The following is a 24,094-nucleotide window of genomic DNA, read 5'->3' as shown; positions in this document are numbered from 1 at the left end:
TATCATCATATCGTCATTCTGTTGATTAACATACTTAACATATTAAGCCCCATTCACAAACAGCTAATTAGCATATTAAGCCCCGCCCACAATGAACTAACATAATGTATTTCCTCAGTGACATCTGCCAATCATTCCTGTTGGCAAACTCGTATGCATGTAGTGATATGAATGAAATGCCGATGAGGAAGAAGACTGCAGAGAAGAAACCTTCAGTGAAAGAAGTAAAAATTATTATTAATTAAATTTAGAATTTATAATAATATTAAGTGGAATAATAATAGTATCACTAATATTAACATTAATAGCAACCAACCAAAAAATCAACCAGTCAATCAACTATCCAACCAACCGACCAACCGACCGACCAACCAACCAAACAACCAACCAACCAGCCAGCCAACCAACCAAACAACCAAACAAACAATTAGCCAACCAACCAAACAACCAACCAACCAACCTACCAACCAACCAACCAACCAACCAAACAACCAAACAACTAACCAACCAACCAACCAACCAACCAGCCAACCAATCAACCAAACAACCAACCAACCAAACAACCAACCAACCAACCCACCAACCAACCAACTCACCAATCCTAACAAGAGCGTTATTGATCTTCCTCTTCCTCTCTTCCACCATTAAGTGTGGTGATTGTACCCTCATCTTGTTCAGTGAGTGCATCCCTATGTCAAAACATAATTGGATTGTTCTAAAAAACAACAACTAAAAATAAAAACCATATAATAATTAATATAAAATAATATAAAAACACATAAAAATCAACCAATTATTCAATCCACCAACCAATCAGCCAACTAAAAGACTGGCAAACAAAATTAACCACCCAACCAACTAGCCAACCAATCAACCAGTTGGCTAGCCAACTAACCAGCCAAACAAACAACCTGCCAACCGACCGGCCAACCAATCAAGTATCACACTCGAAAAAGAGCCACTGACCTTTAAAGAAGAAATATAAACTGAGAAACCAGACAATGACAAACGGAACGAGTATGAGGAAAAATTTGTATGTGATGTTGTTCACGGATGATATGAAGCATATCCCAGTCAAAGTGTTGCCCTCCAGCTGATGGAAAGAAAGAACGGATAGATGAATGAATTATTAGATGGATGAACGAATGAAAAAATAAGTAGAAAGATGGATCAACAAATGAATGAACGAACAAATGAAAAAGTGGATAAGTGGAATATAAAAATGGAAACGTAAATAAAACTACTAGCACAGAAAAAAACACTTTAACTCTACAACTTTGTGCATGTACAAAAAAAAGGATGGATGAACACAAATGTAAAAAACGCACGAAACCACAAAAATGAGCAGACCACGACACGAAACAAAGCTACACCACCACCACTACTACAAACAACAACACGAACAACAAACACAAACTTGAACAAGAGCCACGGAGAGAACAGTAAGCACTACAGTTACGGCCCAGACACCAACGTGAAGAAAAACCTTCTTCCTCCTAATACTCTCGCGAGATTTCTCAAACGTCTTGTGCCAGGTGTATGCCAGGACGGATAACCACAGCAGTGATGCAAAGCTGAAGAAGTAGATGACCATGAAGGTCAGACTGCATCTCGCCGAGTTCGGCCCTCTGGTGGGTCGTGCATGAGTGAGTTAGCAAATCATGATCACTAGAAAGTTGTAGTGAGAATATTTGTTTGCACTAACAAACAATTATAATAACATTGATCTCTATATCAAGTTAAATAAACTGTGATGATGATAATATTGATGATGATGAAGATGAAATGATGACGATGAGAAGGATGATGATGATGACGGTGAAAACATTACTTTCTAACACAGCCTAACCTGAACAGTGCGTCAGTCCGGACCGGAGTATCGTCATCAGGATTGCACATGACGTCATAACGTAGCCCTGGGACGAACTGAACCAGCCAGAAGCACGTGCACACAAAGAAGCAGATGTTCAAGTGGAAAATTATGTTGTCAGGAAAGACATTGAGGTGACTCCAGTTCAATATGAATGTTATCTGAGATGCATGTGGGTGTGTGTGCTTTTGTGTGTGTGGTTGTGTGTGTGCGTGTATGTGTGTGGGTGATTGTGTTATGTATGTAATGTGATATCTGACATGCGTGTACTGTGTGTGTGAGCTTGTCTGTGTGAGTTTGTGTGTGTGTGTGTAATGTAAATGTGATAGGTGAATATATGAGCTGTGTTTCATACATGTAGATCTGGGAACAAGCAAGTAAGTTATACTGCTAATTTGAGTGTTCTTGAGAACTAATTCATTTGAAGACCTCAATTAAAATTACACAATCATCTCTAGCACAAGCATTATCATTAGCTATCCATAGAAAAGATAATAAGCATTATAAACTCACAATTGCAAAAACATTACAAATCATGCAAATGATGGCCAAGAGGGCAACTAATGTATGCATGACAACATGGTCATTATCATCAAACCATGGATTTTGGCACTTTAAACTACAGCCCTCAAAGCCAGAGTACCATAATTTGGAGTTGTTGCTAATTGTCAAAGGATCAACACAAGTGCCAGGAGTTTGAAACCCTGCAAACTTTATCTCTTTCTGAAAACAATTTGTACAATTTCAATGTAATTAATTACTATTTATAACAGTAAAACATAGCCACAAATACTAAATGTATATAGTAACAATATCTAAAATTAGTTTTTTTATAATTGTGACCCCATCCCATTTAAAAATTTTTTTACATTTTAAAATATTAAAAAAATTGAATAAAATTAGAGAGGAGTTAAGTTAAGAGAGAAAAAAAACTAACAAGACAGCCAGTGGAAGTGTTAAGTTTATCACACTGCAAATAACGTGGCCAGAGTTTTAACTCATCAATCAACTTGCACGGCTCTTTCACCTTTTTGCACAGCTCTTTGTCAGGCAACTGAACTCGAGATGTGTCACTGCTGGAATTGTACTGACAGTTTGGCAGGAAGACAGTGCAGAGTAGAAGCCTTATGGCGTCCCAGCACTTTGGCACGTTACGAATGTTCTGCCATCTTGATAAATTTTCATCGACCTCCTCTTGGGTCTTATAAGACAAATGGTAGAAAGAGGTGAGGGAGTGGGAGGTGCTGCCAGACAAGCAACTGTTGGTGGGCATGCGTCGGCAGTGATTGCCAGGCAGTGGCTTCGTGGAACATTTTTCACTCATCGGCGAGTTAGTACTCGTAGTCAAATTGAAAGTTATTAAAAATAATAAAATTAATAAATTGAAATTAATAAATGTCATGATTGATTGGATGTTTTTCAGATGAATGAAAAATATGTAAACAACACCATGACAGTTTTTATTAAAAGTAAACTTAATAATATGTCAGAAATGGCCAAATTTTGAACAAATTAAATTTTCGATCATACACAGATGCCTCTTATTTGTCATTTAGAATACATGTTTTGTAATATTAATGTGAAAGGATGGTACTGCAAGCATTGAATAAAGTTGTACATCACCCCAAAACTCCACAAATAACCACCAGCCAGAATAACCACAGGATCCATATAAATTTAATAATTAATCAGTTAATACTAGTGTCAATGTACATTTGTATTACGGTTCTTACCTTGTAAATGATATAAAAATGAAGTTTGTTTTTGATGATGCTTAATTATACACGCCCAGATGTTTAATGGTGTTCATTGCTTTGTTGACTGCTTGTAATGGTTTATCGATCAGCACCGCTGTTAACATGTCATAACGGGATTTGAAATAATAATAAAAGATTGTGTGCATCTAAAACCACATCCACATGAAGCCTAAAACGAAAAAAATCACCAATATTTTTACATAACTTTATTGTTTTGAAATAGTTAAGAAGAGAACTTAGATTTATGATGGTAAAGAATAATTAGAAAATGTACATCTTATATGTCTCTTATTCATCTTATACATCTACCATGACTCTCTCTTCTCAGATTAATAGTGTTGCTAGAAGCTCTTACTTTCATCTACGTAGAATAAACAACTTTTGCCTTTTCTTGATGATCCTACTCTTCTCCTTCTTGTTACTTCGTTAGTCTTATCTAGGATTGATTATTGTAACTCGCTCTACTATGGTCTTCCTGACTCTATACTCTATCCTTTAAGTAAAGCTTTTAACTCTGCTGCTCGTCTAGTTGCTCGTGCCCCTTTCTTTTCTCATATATCTCCATATCTTGTTCTCTTGCACTGGCTACCTATAAAATATAGAATAATTTTTAAAATTTGCACGTTCATGTATAAGTCTCAATCTAAATTATTTCCTAAGTATTTATCAGATATATTAATTGAACCTAAACGCCCCGGTTTACGATCGTCTTCTTTTTCTCGCTTTTTCTTAACTCGTGTTAAACACTCTTTTGCCAAATCTGCTTTTGCTTTTTCTGGTCCTTTTCTCTGGAACTCTCTACCTACTTCTCTGACTACTTCTCCATCACTTGCGAAGTTCAGAGCGGATCTCAAGACCCATCTGTTTTCAAAATTCATTGAGGAGCGCTGTTGAACATCGCGGAAATAGCGCTTTATAAGGTAATTGATTGATTGATTGATTGATATATAGAATAAGTATCAAAGTATAAAGTATGTAAGGTATCATATAACAGTTCTTTCACTACTTTTATTTTCGTTATTTATATTATAAATTATCATTGATTCCGACATTCAAATAGTTGGCCATTTAACATTATTGGTTCTTAAACTATTCAGATATATATTTGAACGTTTATGATGAGAAAATATTCAAATGTTGAATAGCAATTATGATGCTTCTTACGCATAAACAATCTTATTACGTTTACAGAAAATAGTGCTCAATTTATTTCAATAAATTGATTAGAAAACAGTACGACACTATTTTATTTTGTTAAATTCCATTTTTATGTAAAACTTTTTAATAAACCGTAAAAGTATTTAACGTTTTGATCACAAATTCACAATTATCATGAGTGAACCAATTTATTTTAATGGCTCATTTGAACTTGTTTGCGCGTAAGAATACAAGAACTATTTCAAGCGATCAGCTGAGCGAATCAAGGTTGGTTTTTATTTTATTCTCTCTTAAATTTGAAAAAAACTTATTTTAAAGTTCGTAATGATCGGAAATATCATTAAAATGACGTTCAAAATTTATTTTACTATTGATTTCGTTATTTGAATTTTCAAATGGCCACATAAGCGATTTGTTTTTTGATTTTTTCTTCGCCTCTTCTTTTGTATTATAATAACATATAATTTTATAGTAATATATATATACATTGCTTACATCACGTATCTATATAGTATATACTATATATATATATATATATATATATATATATATGTTAAATATTGATGTATTTTATAGCGTTTTTTCAATAAATATATATAATTTATAATCGTATTAATTATCTAAAATCTTCGGGAAGAAATTATATGATTGGATGAATGGGTAAATGTGTAAGTAAAATGATGTAAAAAACTCAGCTGTTTCGTCACACATAATTCACACACACACAATAACACACACATAAAATATTTCACATATTTGTTACTAGTAATGAAGTATATCTTGAAATAATTGTAGTGAAATTATCAATATATAAGTGATTAAAGTGAATCAGTGAGATTAATTAGTGATAGTTCACTCAGATGATAAGATGTGTATCATGATTCATGATATGTACACACACACACACACACACACACACACACACACACACACACACACACACACACACACACGCGCATAACTCATCATAAACACTGGATGTTGTTGAGCTATTATTATCACAAGTGATCTTTCAAATGACTTTGCCTTTGAAGATGTTTTTAATAAATAAATGTTATAGTTTATATATGAGCATATGTATATGTAACTATATATATATATATATATATATATAGCCAAATATATGCGTATATATTTATATAAAGAAAAAATTATATATATATATATATATAATATATAATATCTGTATTTTCAGCTTTGATATATATATATTTTTATGTGTGTGTGTGTGTGTGTTTGCGTGCGTGCGTGTGTGTGTGTGTGCGTATGTGTGTATAGTGGTTATAATGCTTGGTTTGTTCTTAGCTTACTTAATCTTTTCTCTATGTGCTGACTTCATGAGTGTTATGTAGCCTGGATTATCATTATATTAATTGTTTGTTGGGTATGTATGTATGTATGATGGATGTCATGTATGACCATGACCAGGTATAACTTATATGTCTTGTATGGTATATTAAATGATAACATATGTGTATGTGTGCTTGTTTATGACTTTATGTATGTATATGTGTGTGTGTGTTTGTATGTATGTGGGTGTGTATGTAGGTATGTATGTTGTATGTATAGAATAGATATATGGATGTATGAATGAATCAATGTATATGTGTGCGTGTGTGTGTTTGAAAAACTCTTCATATAATGGCATGTTTTAAGCTTTTAAGATCTATTAACTATTAGCAGATTAAGTAATTTATCCATTAGTATTAACAATTTCTAAACTTAGAGGTGACTAATTTGTTGGCAGGTAAAGAACCCTTAAGAAGTTTCTCTGTAGAAGGATATGATCAAGAGTCCTCATGCTCTCCTTAGTAAAGTTATCGAGTGCGTGCAACATGAGAGTTTAAACTGGACAAATCTCAACTACAGAACAGTCACTGAACAGGTTTTTTCATTTATTTACTTGTTTATTTATTTTTTGAAGTTTTTTTTTAATATTTTTGTTTTTTGCAAAAAGGTTTTTTGTTTTTTTTATCCATCTCAGTTTCAGAGTTTCCATAATTCAGCATCTCATTTGTTTTCAGTATAATATATTTTTTTCTAAAATTTCCTGACATATATAAAGTTTGCTAGAACTATTTTTTTATCATATTTATTCATTGAACTGACTAACAACCATCCAACCAACCACCAACCCACTCAACACCTAACAAAGGACAAGGATGACATCTGCGGTTTCCATAGAAACCAGTGTGTCCAGTGGCTCACCAAGTTGAACAGAAAGTTCAACTTTCATCATGAAACTCTTTTTCTGGCCGTGCATTTATTGGACAAGTTCCTGTTAAAAGTGAAGGTTGGTTGAAAATATTTTTTCGTGAAGTTATGATAATTATTATAAATATTATTTGATGATAATTATTATAAATATTATTTGATGATAATTATTATAAATATTATTTGATGATATTTATGAGTGATAGTGAAGGTGTTATGATCTATATTTATATAATTATATATGTATTTAATTGGTGTTTGTTGTGTTGTTTATGAATTTTTATTGACGTTGAAGTGGTGTTGTTATTTAATTAACCATTTCATGATCTGATTTTATGGCCGTTAATTATATGGCCTTCAATTTTTGAAACAACAACAGACGAAGGTGAAGTACCTGAGATGTGCCGGCCTGACCTGCCTCTACATATCTGCTAAGTTCAACGAAGAAAATGAGGTCAGTATCATTATCATCATCATCGTCGCTATCATCATTATCGTTTCTTCTATAGTCACATAAACTCATTTCTCTTTGTATATAGGTTATATCTAATAATATAATGTAAAGCCTAGATAAATGCATGGAATCATGGATGGATGCATATATATATAAAGTACACATACATCTATCACCATCCAGCCAGCCAGCTAACCAATCAACAAGGCAGAGCAATTAGGTTGAGATATCCATCAATAAGTTAGGTTTGAAAAGCACATTAACCCATTTACGCCTAAAACAAAACTACTGAATGAAAAACATCAAATTGTGCAAAATTGTAAAATATGAAGTATATTTAATATGTTTATTCAAAAAAAATTAAAAAAATTTATTTAAGTATAACGTTATAAAGGCGTCCTCAAATGGGGACGTTAGGCAGATGCGAGATGATACTTTTCGAAACACCCCTTTTCGATGCATAGTGTTTTGCCACATTTTTTACACATCCATCTAGCTTTCATGTGGCAAAAAGTACACTTTAGTTGTTTTTCCAATTTTCCAGGGAAGTGAAATCCTACTGTGGTTTTAATACTGGATCCGGCTTTTCTCTTTCTACTGGCTCTACTCGCCGCACCGTCTCTCAAATAGCCACGTACTATATGGCGACGAAACTCGAGTTGGTCCATTACATTCTCAGAAGTTATTTGCTGAATTTTCCAAGCATTGGTCATTGCCATGTCTAAAAAGTACGTAAATAAAACCCACCACCACTTTTTCCCTTTTACGCTTATTCGATATAGGGATAAGCATTGATCATGGTTATCTACTCCTCCCATTCCAGAATTGTAAGATGCGAACAATTTCGGCTGAAGAATGTTTTCTTTAGATTTGGTTGTTCTTGACCATCTCTTTACATTGTTCAGTGGTTTGATTGAATCCCAGTTAGACAACATGCTACAAGCACTGTTGTCATACCATTTTACACATAAAATGCCATTTGCTTTATCAAATTTGAAGTCATAAGACCCTCTTGTCATTTTCTTAATTTCTTTTGATTCCATCAATGGACATTTCTGCATTCGATTTTCTCTGACTGTCCCTGTGGCATTTATGTTTTTTCTTTAGGTACACCATCAATGCGTAACTAGTGAAATAATTATCGAAATAGATATTATTTCTTGATGGTTCTGGTAAATGTTTTAGAAGGTCCAACACAACTTTAGCTCCTAGTGGTAATGCTTTGGTGTCTTCAGTTTCATTTGGTTTTTTTCCACAATAAACATCGAAACCATAGCAGTATCCACTGGAGCTAGCTATCATCCAGTTTTTATACCCGAATCTCACGGGCTTACCTTTAATGAACTGTTTTGCTGGATGATGTCCATAATATTTTACCATAGATTCGTCAATGGAAATGTCTTTATGAAAACATCCCCATTGACAAAAGTTTTCTTGCAACTTGTCTGACAACGGTCTAATTTTATACATGCGGTCATTAGAATCTGCAATTTTGGAATTATCAGCCAAATGAAGAAATCTCTTTATTTCCAGATACCTGTCTCGACTCATAGCATTATAAACACATGAGACTCCGAGATCTTCATCTAGTGACCAATATAAACGCTCTCTTGGCAATGGATTGTATCCAGTAAAATATAAGATTGCTAAAAAGTTCGTAGTTCCTCTGGTTCTATTGTAAATGAGTGGTTATTTTTTTGTCGTGCATAAATGATGGATTGATGGCATATGTAATTAGTAATATCCATGGAAAGAAATTTTTCAAAAATTTGTCTTGAAGACAAATCTTTAAGGTTGTCTTTGATTTTTTGTAGGTCTTCATCAAACGAATTACTTGTACTAGGTGATACTGACGAAAAATCTGATTTTGTCCATTTGGGTTTTTCGAATGTAGTATATTGTTTATATAAACCTTCAGATATTTGATCAGGTTCGTTTTCGTTATCCGGTTCGTTATTCAAATCAACAGATATTTGTATAGTTCCTGAAATGTCTTTTGGAACATAATGAGGATCAATTATATTGTCACATCAATTTCTTCGGCATCTGTCAATTCGTCCAAATCTGGAGGAAGGACACACAAATCAATACTGCCAATCGTTTCAAAATTATCACTTTCTATCTCTTCCAAGGCTTCTTCTAATTTTTGAAAAGTTTTAGTGCCATAAAAGGATTTAGGATCCATGTTATTCACGTCTGAGGTAAAATCAAAAAGTTAACCATAATAAATTCATTTGTGCCTAACGTCCTCGTACGAGGACAGTAAGATGTTTGTGTTTGTAAATTACTTTATATCAAATTAATATTCAAAATAATGTTACTAACATAAAGATTAATCCAAAGACTTCTTGTTTTTAAAATAAAATTAAAAAATTTTAAAATTTTTTTAACAGAAAAAAAATTTGCAAAAGTAGCTCTGTCACTATGAAAAAATCGCCAACTTCTAAGCTTCGTCACATCAAACACAAATGAAAAAATCGCCAACTTCTAAGCTTCGTCACATCAAACACATGCACAAAAATGTCTAAATTACACTCACTACTAGTTAAATGGTATGCATTACCAGGATGTAGCAAGATAATTACCTTTAAAACACCTCCCATTTTAATTGATGCCAAATTCAAGAGGCTACTCAAATGAGTACGGCCGGCATTAATGGGTTAACTCCATCTACTGCACTACTTTACTTGCTCTGCTGTTAATAAATGCACTTGTATTTGAACTCTGTAAACAAATCCTGAAATTTGTTCCTACATATATCTTGCTTTGCATTGCAACTCAGGTTCATTCGTTCGTTCATTCGTTCATTCATTCGTTCATTCATTCGTTCATTCATTCGTTCATTCATTCATTCATTCATTCATTCATTCATTCATTTATTTATTCGTTTGTTGTTCATTCTTATCTTATTTATGGGTTGTGGTTTTTGTCATTTTCAAATATTTCGTTGTGCTGTTTGGTGTTTCTATGCTTTTTTTTATGGGTATGTGGAGTTGAAAATGTTCTAAAAATAAATAAATAAATAATTTAGTAGCTTGTAACTCTCCTGCGTATCATTACATATGCACATCTCTCTCTTCCTCTATATATAAATATATAAATACACACTTGCATACACCATGTATGTTTGTAAATCCAAACATACATGACATACAAACAAAAAAATAAAACTCAGGATGTACCAACAACGAAGCATCTTGTTGACGTCAGTGGATGCGGTTATTCAGTTGCGGAGGTGGTGAGGATGGAGGTCTGCCTGCTGCAGTACCTCAACTGGAATGTCAGCAGTGTCACGTCATTCGAATACCTGACTTTGGTGGGTTTGTTGATGTATTGTTTGTTTGTTGATGTATTGTTTGTTGGTTTGTTGATGTATTGTTTGTTGATGTATTGTTTGTTGGTTTGTTGATGTATTGTTTGTTTGTTTGATGATGTATTGTTGGTTTGTTGATGTGTTGTTTGTTTGTTTGATAATGTATTATTGGTTTGTTGATGTATTGTTTGTTTGTTTGTTGTTGATGTTTTTGTATATAACGTAAAAGTTTACACTGTCATTTTTTGTTTGTCTGTATGTTTTACAGTGTTATCAACTGTGTTGTTAATATTTGTGTTTTTTTAATTCGCCTTCCCACTTGTCATAACAATGAAGTTTGTTTCTTAATTGCTCTATGGCTTTCACTACATTCATTCATTCATTTATATGGTTATTTGATTAATCTTTTCTTTATTTCTCTCTCTCTCTCTCTCTCTCTCTCTCTCTCACACACACACACACAAACATTTCTCCCTCTCTTTCTGTTACTCTTAAAGTTAACTTCAATATGATAACCATTAATTATCATCTCATTAAGTTATTATGTGAGCAATCTCTAAATGCCATTCCTCAATTTTACAGTATGTTACTCATTTTTTCTCTAATTACTACTCTGAATCCATGATTGGCTTCTGTGTATTGTTTGTTGAACCTACAATTGCAGAAATTATTATTTCATCATCACACTCCAGTTAATTTGTTATGACATTGAATCAATTATTTTCACATTATTTGAAATTATTTCCAAAAAATTTATTGCATAATTGATTCCAAAACTGGTATAGAACTTGGTGGTATCATTGATAGGATGATTAAGCTTTATTTATTTAATGTTTTTCCTAAAATTCCATTTAATCACTCTTGCGTCAAATCTTCACTCCTCACTCATTACATCATTACAGTTTGGCGCCTCAGTTGCTTGCCAGGGCGCTTTATAAGTCAACATTATCATTATCATATCATTACATCATTACCATGACAACCATGACTCAGGCTTTACTGCAAGAACACTTGTACTAACTTAACAAAACAAAAACCACATACCATCATCATTATATAATAATTATTTGTCGGTTAATGGTTATTATTAATCTTAATTGATAATAAATATTGTAAATTATTATTATATAATGAAAAAATTAAATTATTGTCAACAGTACCATGCCCTGCTGACCATGGAGTTGGAGAGCAAGAACCTGTGTGGCTTGACCTATCAGGGTAGGAATTCAGAGGACCTCCTCTCTGACGCCACCACTCTGCTGACGGGCTGCCTGGCTCACCAGGACATGCTCAACTACCCACCTTCTGTACTGGCTCTCGCCGTTCTCAGCTACCTCGTCAAGAAGTTGAAGTATAACGTTGCTCTCAATCTCATCAAGCAGTTCAGGAAGTTCATTAAGGTATACTGTCTACATCTCTCTCTTTCTTTATGTATTTCATCAGTGTGTGTCTTTGTATGTTTGTCTGTCTGTCTGTGTATGTTTGTGTCTTCTATTTTCATCGTGTTTTTGTGTGAATGTGTATACTTTTGTCCTTTGAACATGTTGTTTTTACATGCAGTTGTGCAACTGAATCCAGAATCTGCTAAAAAACTTGTTTTTGATTTTGATCGATGGAATTTTAACCCTTAACAAATGGAATTAAGAAATGTTTGAAATTGCATTCTCCAAAACAGGTGAACAGTGGATTGTTGCGGGCGTGCAAGTCTCACCTGTCAACATTGTTGCCTCATTATGCAACTTGTTGCAAGTTTCAACTTGCAACACTGCGCAACATGCGCTCGTCTTCGTTGTCGGATTCTGACGCCAGCGACGACGACGACGACTTCTCTGACTACTTCGAGAAGTTCCTCTATAAGGAGATGCAGGCCTCATCATCAGCAGCAGCAGCAGCAACAGCAGCAGCAGCAGCAGCAGCAGTTACTTCAAACGCGTAAATTTAAATTTATAATCACGGATAACGAAGAAAACGGCATCCGTTAACTTCAAATGCGGATAATATTCATCTGAATACTTAATAGTTTATTTGTTACGAGTCGTCGTCGTATTTTGAAGGATTTTTCATTTTTTAAACATTTTTTCAACTATTTATTCGTCTGTTTATTTAAAATTCATTCATTCATCCACCCATTTGTTCATACACATTCACTGACAGCTACATGTGAAAAAATTGTAATACGGTAATTTTGTACAGATATTATCTTGTAAATATGATAGTACGAATTCTTAATTTTTTTTTCCTGTAAAATTAACTGAATAATTATATTTATTATAATTACTTGATTGATTGTTTGATTGATTGATACTGATTCAATTTTAGCTAATGACAGTTGGTATAGATAGATCAGTAACGCAATCAATGATAGTTATTAATTAACATTTTCATGTTCGCCTCTCTCTCGGATGTTCAACGAACGAACCGCCGACAAATGGGAACCATTTCATTGGACATTTAAATTATTTTCAAACGTTTAATTTACTTGAACTGTTTCTCTGTACTTGTCGTTTGTTTTGTCTCAATTATTATCTCTATTTATATACATATATACCTACTTGTTTGTTTGTTTGTTTGTATGTTTGTTTGTTTGTCTGTCTGTGTCTCTCTGTTTGTATCATTATCTTCGATTGATTATCACCAAATTGTTGATATTTACACAGCTAGTGTAACGCTATTTTGCGTCCGTCTGTATTTTTCATTGTTGGTTCTATCTACTGCTAACACTACCGTAACCGAAAATTTGGTTTAACTGTATTATTATTTTCAAGCGTATAATCATTACTTTGTTGTTTTTCAGTTTAGATTTGTTTATATTCGAAGGATGTTGTGTGTGTGTATGTGTGTGTGTGTGTGAAACTTTGTGCTACTTTTCACACTTCATGCAAGAGACTTTGGTCTGGTATGATGTAAGCTCTTTTGTTATCTTCATATTTTCTCCGTTGTTTTTGCCAACAACGTTTCTCCAATTGTTGAATCATCTTATTGTTAGTTTTTATTATTATTGTTGTTGTTTTTGTTGTTATTGCAATGTTATTATTGCATTGTTTCAGTGAGTTTCCATGCGAGTGTTACAATGTTTTGCCTCTTTTAATTGTTATTTGTTAATAGCCCTATCGTTATTTGTTGTTATTTATATTTTTGTCATATCATCATCACCTTCATCATCTCCCTGATTTTAATTAGCTCTTTATTCAACTTTTACATTCAAATTTATAAATTGCCAAACATTTTACAAACGATTTATTAGCCGCCTCCCATAACTAACGAGATTGGTCAGCTAATTAAGGTCTGATATGTTGATTGCCCACTCAATTAATTCTTAATTGTTCGCTAATTAAGGTCTAATTGATTAATTATCCACTATATTTAATTAAATTCTTATTTGTATGTATTGATTTGTACGTGTGTGCATTTTTTTTTTGCATTAAACTAGTCAGTCATGTTATTTATTTACTCTCTCTCTCTCTCTCTCTCTCTCTCTCTCTCTCTCTCTCTCTCTCTCTCTCAGTTTCTCAATTTTAAACCACCCTATTAACGAAAAACGAAAATTCGCATAAGTATTTTGTATAAGATATTTATTTGTCTGTATTTGTATAATAAAAGAAATATTAGTGCTATAATATTTCAAAGGTTTTATAGCAATAAATAAAAAAGCCTTCGTGAATAAATAATAATTCATTCGTGTTCTTGATTCTGAAAATTTGAAAATACGGTCAACGTGACGTCATCATCACGACAGCCGTTACGTCATCATCTCCTTATTATCGCCATCGTCATCTTTTTATTATCGTCATAATTTCCATCATCAGTTTATTATTACATATAAATTAATTAAAAATGTTGATATACATATATGCTCGCATATATGATAGTTCTTATATATCTTGATAGTATCAATTTAATAAACAAATATGTGCGGATACATACACACACACATACATACATCATACATACACACATACGCATGCTGTGTGTACATCTGTATAATGTACACAAATTGAGTATGCGTGCGTTTGACATTAATCACAATAAATATAATTAATCAGATTAAGAACCAGCTTAATCAATTGATTTGATTGATTGATTAATCGACTGACTGATTGATATTCAAGCGTGCAGGGCAGATATAAATAGGAGATAAATTGAGATGACAATGTTGGCTATTGAAGAGAAAATAAATTTTTTGGAAATTTGGTGTAATAGCCAGCAAACATCATGTGGCTAATTCAAATTCCATCAAAAATTATAACTTTAAACTAAAATTCCAAAATATTTTGGCAGCGAAAGTCTGAAAACCGATGAACGACGTCATCGTAAATAAATAAATATTATTATAAATGTAAACGGTTTTATATCTTACTCGAATTTTGACTATTATTGTAGCTAGGCAATCAAATTTTAAATAGTAGAGCTTTGTTACTGTGGAATTAATGGGTTGAAAATTATGATGGTGGTAGCGATGATGATGTTAAGTAATGATGATGATGTCATTATCATTGATGATGATGTCATTATAATGATGATGAAATCTCAATAAGGATCATTATGTTGATTGTCTTGAGTTTATTTATATTATATATTTATCCAATAGTAAAGTTAATTGAATAAATTAAGAAGAAAAAAACAATTGACTAATTTAATTTGGGGCTGGAACATTTGGAACATTCGAAAGTGTAATTGAAAATAGTCGGTTTTACTAATAAAAGTTCGTGTATATATCCACCAATGTCATAAATCTCACTTGTAACACTTCACATCACACAGAGTTTGACAAATCCGTCAACTAATAATTATAGTTTTGATTGCGTTCAATATTCAAAAAATTATGAAAACACTCTGACCTTTAACGTGTTGACCTACGAAGATTCTATAAAAAATAGAATATACGTTTTGAAAATCACCTCAAATAGCCAGAAGTATAACAATTAGAATGATAATAATAATGACATTATTATACTATATTAATTTTTAATAATGACAACAATAACAATCAGAATATCTCTAATAAAACGAAACAAAAATTCGTTCGACACAAAAAAATAATTCATGTCCACTCCACGCTTCTACCACACATTCAAAACTAATTTTTTTAAAAGCAAGTAGGTAGAAGTAATAACTGTCAATCATTTTTTTCGTATAATTAGAGCAACATCATCTTGCTCTCTCTTCTCTCTCTCTCTCTCTCTCTCTCTATATATATATATATATATATATATATATACTAAAATACTTTTAATTTATTTAGCTTGAGAAATATTAAAAAAAATACTACATAAAGTAATTTTGAACCATATTAATAATGGTGAGTTGGCTGGGCACGCACAAAAATTCATCATAAATTTGGGTAAATAAATGAATGAAAGCAATGAACGAAAGAAAGGATGAAATGAAAGAAAGAAGGAAAGAATGGAATGGATTAATCTACGTATGGTTTTTCAAATTATAAAAAAATACACTCTTTCTCACACACTCACACACGCACGCCACACACACACACACACACACACACACACACACACACACACACACACACACAATTTAACTAACTAACATGCATATAAATTTAGCTACTCCTATGAATTACGAAATTAACCAAAGAAAATATTCCCACTTTGAATAAAATATTTTATAACTAAATATTTATACTTAAAAAATAAAACCAGCTAAACTTGAAGATGAACACCACCCAAACTAACTGCACTAAACCAAAATATGCCTACCTTGATATTTTTTAATCGTATTCCATATACTCCAGGTTCGGCAGTTCGTTTGGGCCCGAAAGATGGAAATTAAAATATAGATGCCAGTCTGATAGCCATTTCGTTTGCCTTTACTGAGTAATAAATACAAACTCTAAAATAAAACAATGAACCAAATTTATATACACTAAACCAGATTTAAACCCCACGCAGAATTTTAAGTATGGATGAAATGAAGCCAGTTTATTTACAAACTACCCAACTGAAATGAATTTCCATTATATATACATACATATACTATGAACAAACTTTAAAAATTGTAACAAAGTGTTTAACACAGGTCGAAACATTAGGCAACATCTATTTATTTATTTTATTATTTATTATTCGTTAAAAAACAGTAAATAACAAAAATTGAATGAAAACAAATTGAAAGAATAATATTAAAATAAGACACAAAGCAATCTGCTATGTGCATATCAATCATTTATACATGGGAGAAGAAAAAGAGGATGGAAAAAGATTGGTTGGTGTTCACGCGGTTCAGACGGTAAGTAAATCATTATATCATTGAACATGAATAGTTGGATACGAAACAAAACCACAATCATTTCATAACAAGCAACACAACAACGATGTCAACAACAACGACAACAACAACAATGACAACAACGATAACAGCAACAACAACAACGATAACAGCAACAACAACAACGACGACAACAAAATCCAGGTAACGACAAACAGTGAACGAAGAAAACAGTAAGAACAAGAACATGCACATGTTTAGAAGTATTTTCTTCAACTTAATTAAATACGCACATAGAACGTATGTATGAATGACACTGAAACAAAAACAACTGAATCCAAACTAAATTACATTGTTTGTTTGTATGATTGATTGATTGGTTGATTGATTGGTTGATTGATTGTCAAACTTTATTAGCCTTCGTTCACTCAATCTAATTTAAGTGCAAGTTTGAAAAAGGAGAAAATAAGATGGAACAGAAATAAAAAACAAACCAATGGGTAGAGTCAACTAAAAATATCTTACTTGCAGTCACAAGTGCAAAACTTCCTACTTACAAAGTTGCTCAACATATCAATATATAAAAATAATGAAGTAAAGTTTGAAAGATGTAATTAAAACAGCTTGAATTATCAACTTGTCTATTTTATGCAAATAATTATCATTATTAGTAGCCATTTAAATTTTCCACAAGACTGACCACAATGCTTGCTATTCAAAATGGCCACAACATAGGCAGTGAAATATGAACGTGTCACGCACTACCACACACACAGACAAGCTACCGTTACAAACGTCAACTTCACCATCTCCATTCTCACTATCTATTTCAAAATCAACCATAAAATCACTCTAAAACTCTGGAAAATCAACACACACTCTAAAACTACACCGTTACTGTCGTAACAACTTTTGTGAGAAAAAAAAAACGAAAATAAATTAAACAAAAGTTAATGTTTGAATGCAGCTAATAATTTATGTTTCCTGTTCTTTGCTCCGCCTTCTGTTCCCTCACTACAATGAATGGACGAATCAGACGAATTGCCGTCATCTTTTAGGCTGGCGATTGGCTTCATGGAGGAAACTTTGGGTAGGATTGGCTGGTTTGAATTTAAATCATCGACCAACAGTTGCCTGGAAGAAGGATACTGGTAATGAAGAAGATGCTGGTCGTTCGAGTTTATGGAGGATTTCTTAATCTCAGTGAGGAGTTTGGTGGGGCCGTCGACAAAACTTTTGCTCTTGACCATGTTCGTGTCGAGGGAGAGGTTGCTGTTTGAGAGGGTGGATCCATTCAAGGACTGCCTGCATTTTCGTCGGTGTCAAGTTAGTTCACATTTTTCTCTAGTTCACATTTGGTTCAATGCATTCTATTCTAATACGATTCTTTTCAATTGGTAAATTTATCAATCAGTGAAAGAATTATTCTAAACCCAAGACAATCCAACACAACAAAACACGACACAAGATAGTAGAAGATAACCTACATATCAGATGAGCCAAGTTGGAAGAAAACCTTGCTGTTGCTGTTGCCACCGTCAGATGAATTGTCTTTTACGGAGCCGGACAAGCTGCTGTTGGAACTCCTCATCTTCGATTTCTCCTCCAGGCACGCTGCCGACATCATTTTTAACTTCGCTGTCAAACAAAAAAAAGAGTATCCATTAAATTTGTTTGTTTGTTTGTTCTAAGTTTTAGAAATTTAAAAAAATATAATTATCCAACTCTCTCTCCTCTGTCTTTCTCTCTCCATACTCTCTCTCTCTCTCTCTCTCTCTCTCTTTCCATACTAAATAACTAGCATAAAACAATTATTATAACGCAACTTAAGCATGTTAACGTATTCAAATATTATCAATTAAATAATAACAATTATTATTATAATAATAATTATAAATTACTATCATATTAAATATTACAAACTTGAAACATCTTAACAAAAACAAAGTGTTAATATGAAAATGCCACACAGTGAATTTCTATTCGGCCCACACATAATATGATGTGCACAGCACTAAAAGACAATACAAACCACACAAACTGCACCCCCAAACGATAATGATAACCACACACACACACACACACACACACACACACACACACACACACACACACACACACACACACAGTCACACACATATGTATATATAAATGTGCATCATAGCCATTCAAACACACATTCACACATGCAACCGTACACAAACAAATTTATACCAAAATACATCCATCATAAAATGCACTGTGTGTAATACACAACACACATTTACAAACTAACACACACACATAAGCATACTCGCATAACAAACAAACAAAAATTTAAAAAAATAATAAAAAGTAAAGAAAAACCAACTAGGATCTGTTAAATCATCAGAGCTCATCACAGCACTTCTCACAAATGAATTAAACTTCTCTGCATATGTGCATGTATTTGTTGTATGTTTGTGTTAATAATGCACGCTGATTGTTAGTAGGTGAATGAATGCATGCACACGCACGTGCATGAATGTGTTTTGCGCGTGTAATTAGAGTTGCCACGTCCCAAAAAGTGCTAGAGAATGATTCAAAATTCTAACATTTCTCCACAGTCAAATTTATAAATTTTACAAATTTTCAAAACCTCTCTATGTAATAGTACTTGTTGAAAGTGGCAACCCCAATGCCCTTGTGTATATGTATAAATCCATGCAAATGTACCCTTCAGTCAGTGTGTGTGGGCTTTTTACGTGTATATGCTTACATGCAAACTATGATGTAGTGAATGAATGAATGAATGAATGAATGAATGAATGAATGAATGAATGAATGAATGAATGAATAAATGGGGCTCGGAAACATGAATGTTCATTGACAAAGGGATGTGCAAGCAAATGTGCATATATACGAAAAATAATATTTTTAGACGCGTTTAGTTTCTGACAAATACATCAAGCATGATGCTTCTCAAATATCTCGACAAACAACAAATTTGAAAATTTAAAAAAATAACTGGCTACATGAAAACATGAAAAGAAGGAGAAATGATTAGGTAAAATAGAAATAACTGTACGCTCAAAGTTTGGTTACATTCAGAAATTAATTTTGTATCAATAGTATGTTATGCTAATGTAGGGTTATATAAAAACACGATCAACACATGCGTTAAAACTTGAAAACGTTCAACAGTTTTATATCATTAGTTGTTACTGTAAACTACACACACGGAGGAACATTAACAGGTAAGATGGATTGAGGTATGAAGCAGCAAGAAGCTTTTACGGAAAATTTGTACTGATCCATTATTGAATCAACCAATCAAGCGAAGAAACAAAGGACAACCTGATTTGATGATGCTGTAGAGTGTTTCAATGCCTGGATTTGTCGAAATGCTGAAGTGACAGAGCTTCTCAATCTCATGCCACCTGGTCATTCTCTCCTGGAGTTCTACCTTCACGATGTCCAGGGCATTCCTTCAGAGGGTGCCAACAAACAACTCCATCATTGATTGAATTACAAAAATAAAAAGTGAAACGAACGAATAATTTAAGACGTGTAATGCAAAATTACGTTACGTAAAGAACTGAATGGGATCAGCTTATTTTGAAAAATTAAAAAAAATTAATAAATATTACACAAACATGTAAATTATTAACAATATAATTATTAATGTAATTAATATTATAATTATTTTTCCAGCCTACCACCTGACGTGCATAATTTGTTGGTCAGTCTCATCGAGAGATGTCGTGTGGGCGACTCGGATGGAGCCCAGAAACTTGCTCTTCTGCTTGCGTATCTTATCCCACTGCAGCAGAAATTGAAATATACATGCAATAATTTCCATACTAAATCGACGCATTCACTTTTAAAATTAGTATTACCTACGGGACTATGTTAGTTAACGTAATTAGCATGATCCCCATCAGTGCATGTATATTAATGAGTGATTCTAAAATCAACGAGCCACATTAACATAAATTAGCCACATTAACATAAATTAGCCACATTAACATAAATTAGCCACATTAACATAAATTAGCCACATTAATATTAATAAGGCAGTGCCTCATACCATCTGCCTAGCGGCAAGCAGTTGATTCTGGGCGGCCTCCCTCTTAGATTCGAAGTACCTCTTCTCGACCTCGTACGTCAGTTGCAGCCAGATCTGAAGTTCGAACAGGGGTATGCATTGGTTCTCTTCCAACCTTCTCTCTGCTTCGTACAGAGCCAACTTAACCTACCCTCAGCCAATTATCGTAAAGTTAATTTAGTATCAGAATAATGTAACAATGTTCTTCAGTAATTATCACTAACTGATTTTTAACAATACCAACTGTAATAGTAATAATAATTACGGTGTAGTAAAAATAACAACTGCATTGCTTGTACAACATAAACATTTACAATTCAGAAATAGTAATAAATTAGACGTTCATAATAAATGTTCAACGTGTGACAATTAGCTGACGCACAGCCACAAATATAGCCTAATACACGATGATATAATTTCATAACATTGCATACAGCAGCTGCTGCTGCTGCTACTACTGCTGCTGCTGATGGTAATAGAGTGGTAATGGACCTTCATGAGTTCATCCTCTAGAGCTTTCAGTTCAGCACATGAGTCAGGACTTCCCTTCAACATTTTCAGCTGTTCTGCTTCTGCCTGTTTGTTCGTTCATGTTCACAACATTCATTTGTATGTTTTTTCATGTTCCCATCATTTGTTTGTTCGTTAATGTTCACAACATTTGTTTATTCATATTAATATCGTTTGTTTGTTCGTCATGTTTACTTTTATTAATATTATTATCCAATATAATCATCCGTTTGTTTGTTCATCCTCATCATTTGTTTGTTTAATCAAAACATGAATGAGCAACCAAAAAAAGAAGCACTGGACAAACTTTTGCATGTCTTATTTCTTCCTTTAACTTTCTTTCCAAGTTCTGCTTGTCGTCTGCTATGGTACGCTGCTCCATCTGAGCTTTTTCCAACCTGGTGGAAAGAAAAATACTACCATCACCGTCGTCATCACCATCATCATCATCTTCGTCAGCACCATCGTTATCCTCACCTTTTTCGTCATCATCATCATCACCCTCTTCGTCATCATCATTTTTGATATCGTTCTAGTCATCTTCATTTTCACCATCTTGGCACTTACCATCATCATCACCACCGTCGTCGTCATCATCATCGTTGTCGTCATCATCATCATCGTCGTCCCCAAAGAACAATGTTAATATCAGTTATACTCATCGTTCCAATACCCTTCATCATCATCATCATCATCATCATCATCATCATCATCATCATCATTCTTATGGTCACTCATGACTTTAACAAAACCCATCAAACACTCCAACAGTAAACATAATAATAATAATAATAATAATAATAATAATAATAATAATAATGATGATGATGTCATGATCTAATAATAATTTTAACAAGGAAATTATGTGAAGAAGAAGAAGAAGGAGGAGACCACGTGACAAATGTAATAAACGTTCTCCACCCTTCACAAACAATTAAGCAAGCAGAAATAAACAAAGAGAGATAGAGAGAAAGTAACAAAAAGAAGAAGAGATAGAGAGAAAGTATCAAGCCGAAAAAAAAATAAAATAGTGAATAACAAACAAATAGACAGATTGCTCCTTAACTGCAGACCTACCTACCTACCTGCCTACCTGCTTGTACTATAAAAAAAGATCTTTCTCGTTGAGTGAGTGAACTCAAGTGCCGGCAACATTCAACAAATAGTTTTATAACTAGATATAAAAATACGATGACAAGAATTATAATCAGAATGATGTCCGCCCTAACATTAATAATTATGATACTGATGACATGGCACTGATGTCTAGATCTAGACACCATCATAAATCAGTTGAAGAATTTTTTGTTGTTGTTGTGTAACTCTGGTAGACAGGGAACTGCTAACATATCATTCCTATACTTAAACCTTCAGACTAAAAAGACCGCACTACACACACACACACACACACACACACACACACACACACACACACACACACACACACACACACACACACCACAACAACGTGGAGTTTCAAATTACATAACATTGCATGGCTTGGAACAGTGTAACATAGCATTACAACATTACATAAGTATCTAAACTATACTGAACTACAGAATGCACTGTACCTTCTCCTCCAATGTTTGTTGTCTATTTTACTGATTTACAACCATTCATTCATTCATTCATTCATTCTATCATCCATTCATTCCCTTAATCATTCGTTCATCCATTTTATTATTTATTAGATCATTTATTTATCTATGCATTTTTTCATGTTTATTTTATGAAATGCATTGGATTCATCATTCATTCATTCAGCAAAAAAAATTGATACGCCCACCACACACACACACACACACACACACACACACACACACACACACACACACACACACACACACAAACAAACATAAAATGAATTAATCACATGTAAATATTATATCAGATAACAAATTCCTAATGAATATCAATACTACATGTCAGCTAAATATAAACATACTCTTAACATCAATCTCAGAGACACACACAAACACACACACACGCACACATACACACACACGCACTCACAAACATATACACACAAACACACACACACATAGATAGCATCACATAACAGGTGACTCACTCATTTTGGACCTGTATCAGAGCATCTTCAGCATTCTGCAGCGACGACAGGTCCTTCATGACCTTCTGCATCTGCACATGAGCCAACTTCTGCTGCCTGTAGGCGAAGTAACATCCTCCAAGGCCCACCAGCAGTGAGATGATCACCGCGACGTCCTTCTTGAAGTTGTGTGTGTCTGCAAAACAACAACAACAACTCTTGATTGATGATTATCTATGAAGAATTTAAACCCAAAACTATCAAGATGACAAATGCCCACACACACACACACACGCGCGCACGCACAACACACACACACAAACACACACACGCAGCGGCGTGTAGAAATATACAAAAATAAAATACAGAAGTAGAAATATTTGTTTGCATTAGCAAACATTCACCACAATCTGATAAAAAGGTTGACAAATACAATGCATGCATGTTGCAAATAAATCACACACACCACACAAC

The 24,094-nt window shown here is 33.3% G+C and overlaps 3 protein-coding genes across 3 annotated transcripts in view; 1 reads left to right on the top strand and 2 right to left on the bottom strand.

Annotated features, from left to right (window-relative positions):
• Nucleotides 1–934: 934 nt before the first annotated feature.
• HELRODRAFT_71023 (hypothetical protein) lies at nucleotides 935–3,194 on the bottom strand (the record flags this gene model as incomplete). Its single annotated transcript, XM_009032958.1, has 5 exons — nucleotides 935–1,093; nucleotides 1,418–1,610; nucleotides 1,850–2,031; nucleotides 2,384–2,593; nucleotides 2,808–3,194. The coding sequence occupies 5 exons, from the start codon at nucleotides 3,192–3,194 to the stop codon at nucleotides 935–937; spliced, it is 1,131 nt and encodes a 376-aa protein (XP_009031206.1).
• Nucleotides 3,195–6,464: 3,270 nt separating this feature from the next.
• HELRODRAFT_189916 (hypothetical protein) lies at nucleotides 6,465–15,692 on the top strand (the record flags this gene model as incomplete). Its single annotated transcript, XM_009033261.1, has 8 exons — nucleotides 6,465–6,670; nucleotides 6,941–7,078; nucleotides 7,379–7,453; nucleotides 10,629–10,769; nucleotides 11,924–12,166; nucleotides 12,442–12,611; nucleotides 13,561–13,669; nucleotides 15,528–15,692. The coding sequence occupies exons 1-8, from the start codon at nucleotides 6,569–6,571 to the stop codon at nucleotides 15,690–15,692; spliced, it is 1,143 nt and encodes a 380-aa protein (XP_009031509.1). The 5' UTR covers nucleotides 6,465–6,568.
• A 2,249-nt stretch (nucleotides 15,693–17,941) lies between these two features.
• HELRODRAFT_189915 (hypothetical protein) overlaps nucleotides 17,942–24,094 on the bottom strand; it is a gene marked incomplete at both ends in the record, with an annotated part of 10,660 nt that continues 4,507 nt past the window's right edge. The window contains 9 exons of the mRNA XM_009033260.1: nucleotides 17,942–18,296; nucleotides 18,479–18,629; nucleotides 19,342–19,401; nucleotides 20,307–20,437; nucleotides 20,672–20,772; nucleotides 21,040–21,204; nucleotides 21,550–21,633; nucleotides 21,875–21,965; nucleotides 23,642–23,816. Of these exons, the coding sequence (XP_009031508.1) occupies nucleotides 17,942–18,296; nucleotides 18,479–18,629; nucleotides 19,342–19,401; nucleotides 20,307–20,437; nucleotides 20,672–20,772; nucleotides 21,040–21,204; nucleotides 21,550–21,633; nucleotides 21,875–21,965; nucleotides 23,642–23,816 (1,313 nt within the window). The remainder of the gene's footprint in view (nucleotides 18,297–18,478; nucleotides 18,630–19,341; nucleotides 19,402–20,306; nucleotides 20,438–20,671; nucleotides 20,773–21,039; nucleotides 21,205–21,549; nucleotides 21,634–21,874; nucleotides 21,966–23,641; nucleotides 23,817–24,094) is intronic.

Source organism: Helobdella robusta (assembly GCF_000326865.2).
Source record: "Helobdella robusta unplaced genomic scaffold HELROscaffold_9, whole genome shotgun sequence".
NCBI lineage: Eukaryota > Metazoa > Annelida > Clitellata > Rhynchobdellida > Glossiphoniidae > Helobdella > Helobdella robusta.
Note: the sequence above shows the minus strand (reverse complement) of the source record. Positions and strands in the feature narration are given on the sequence as shown.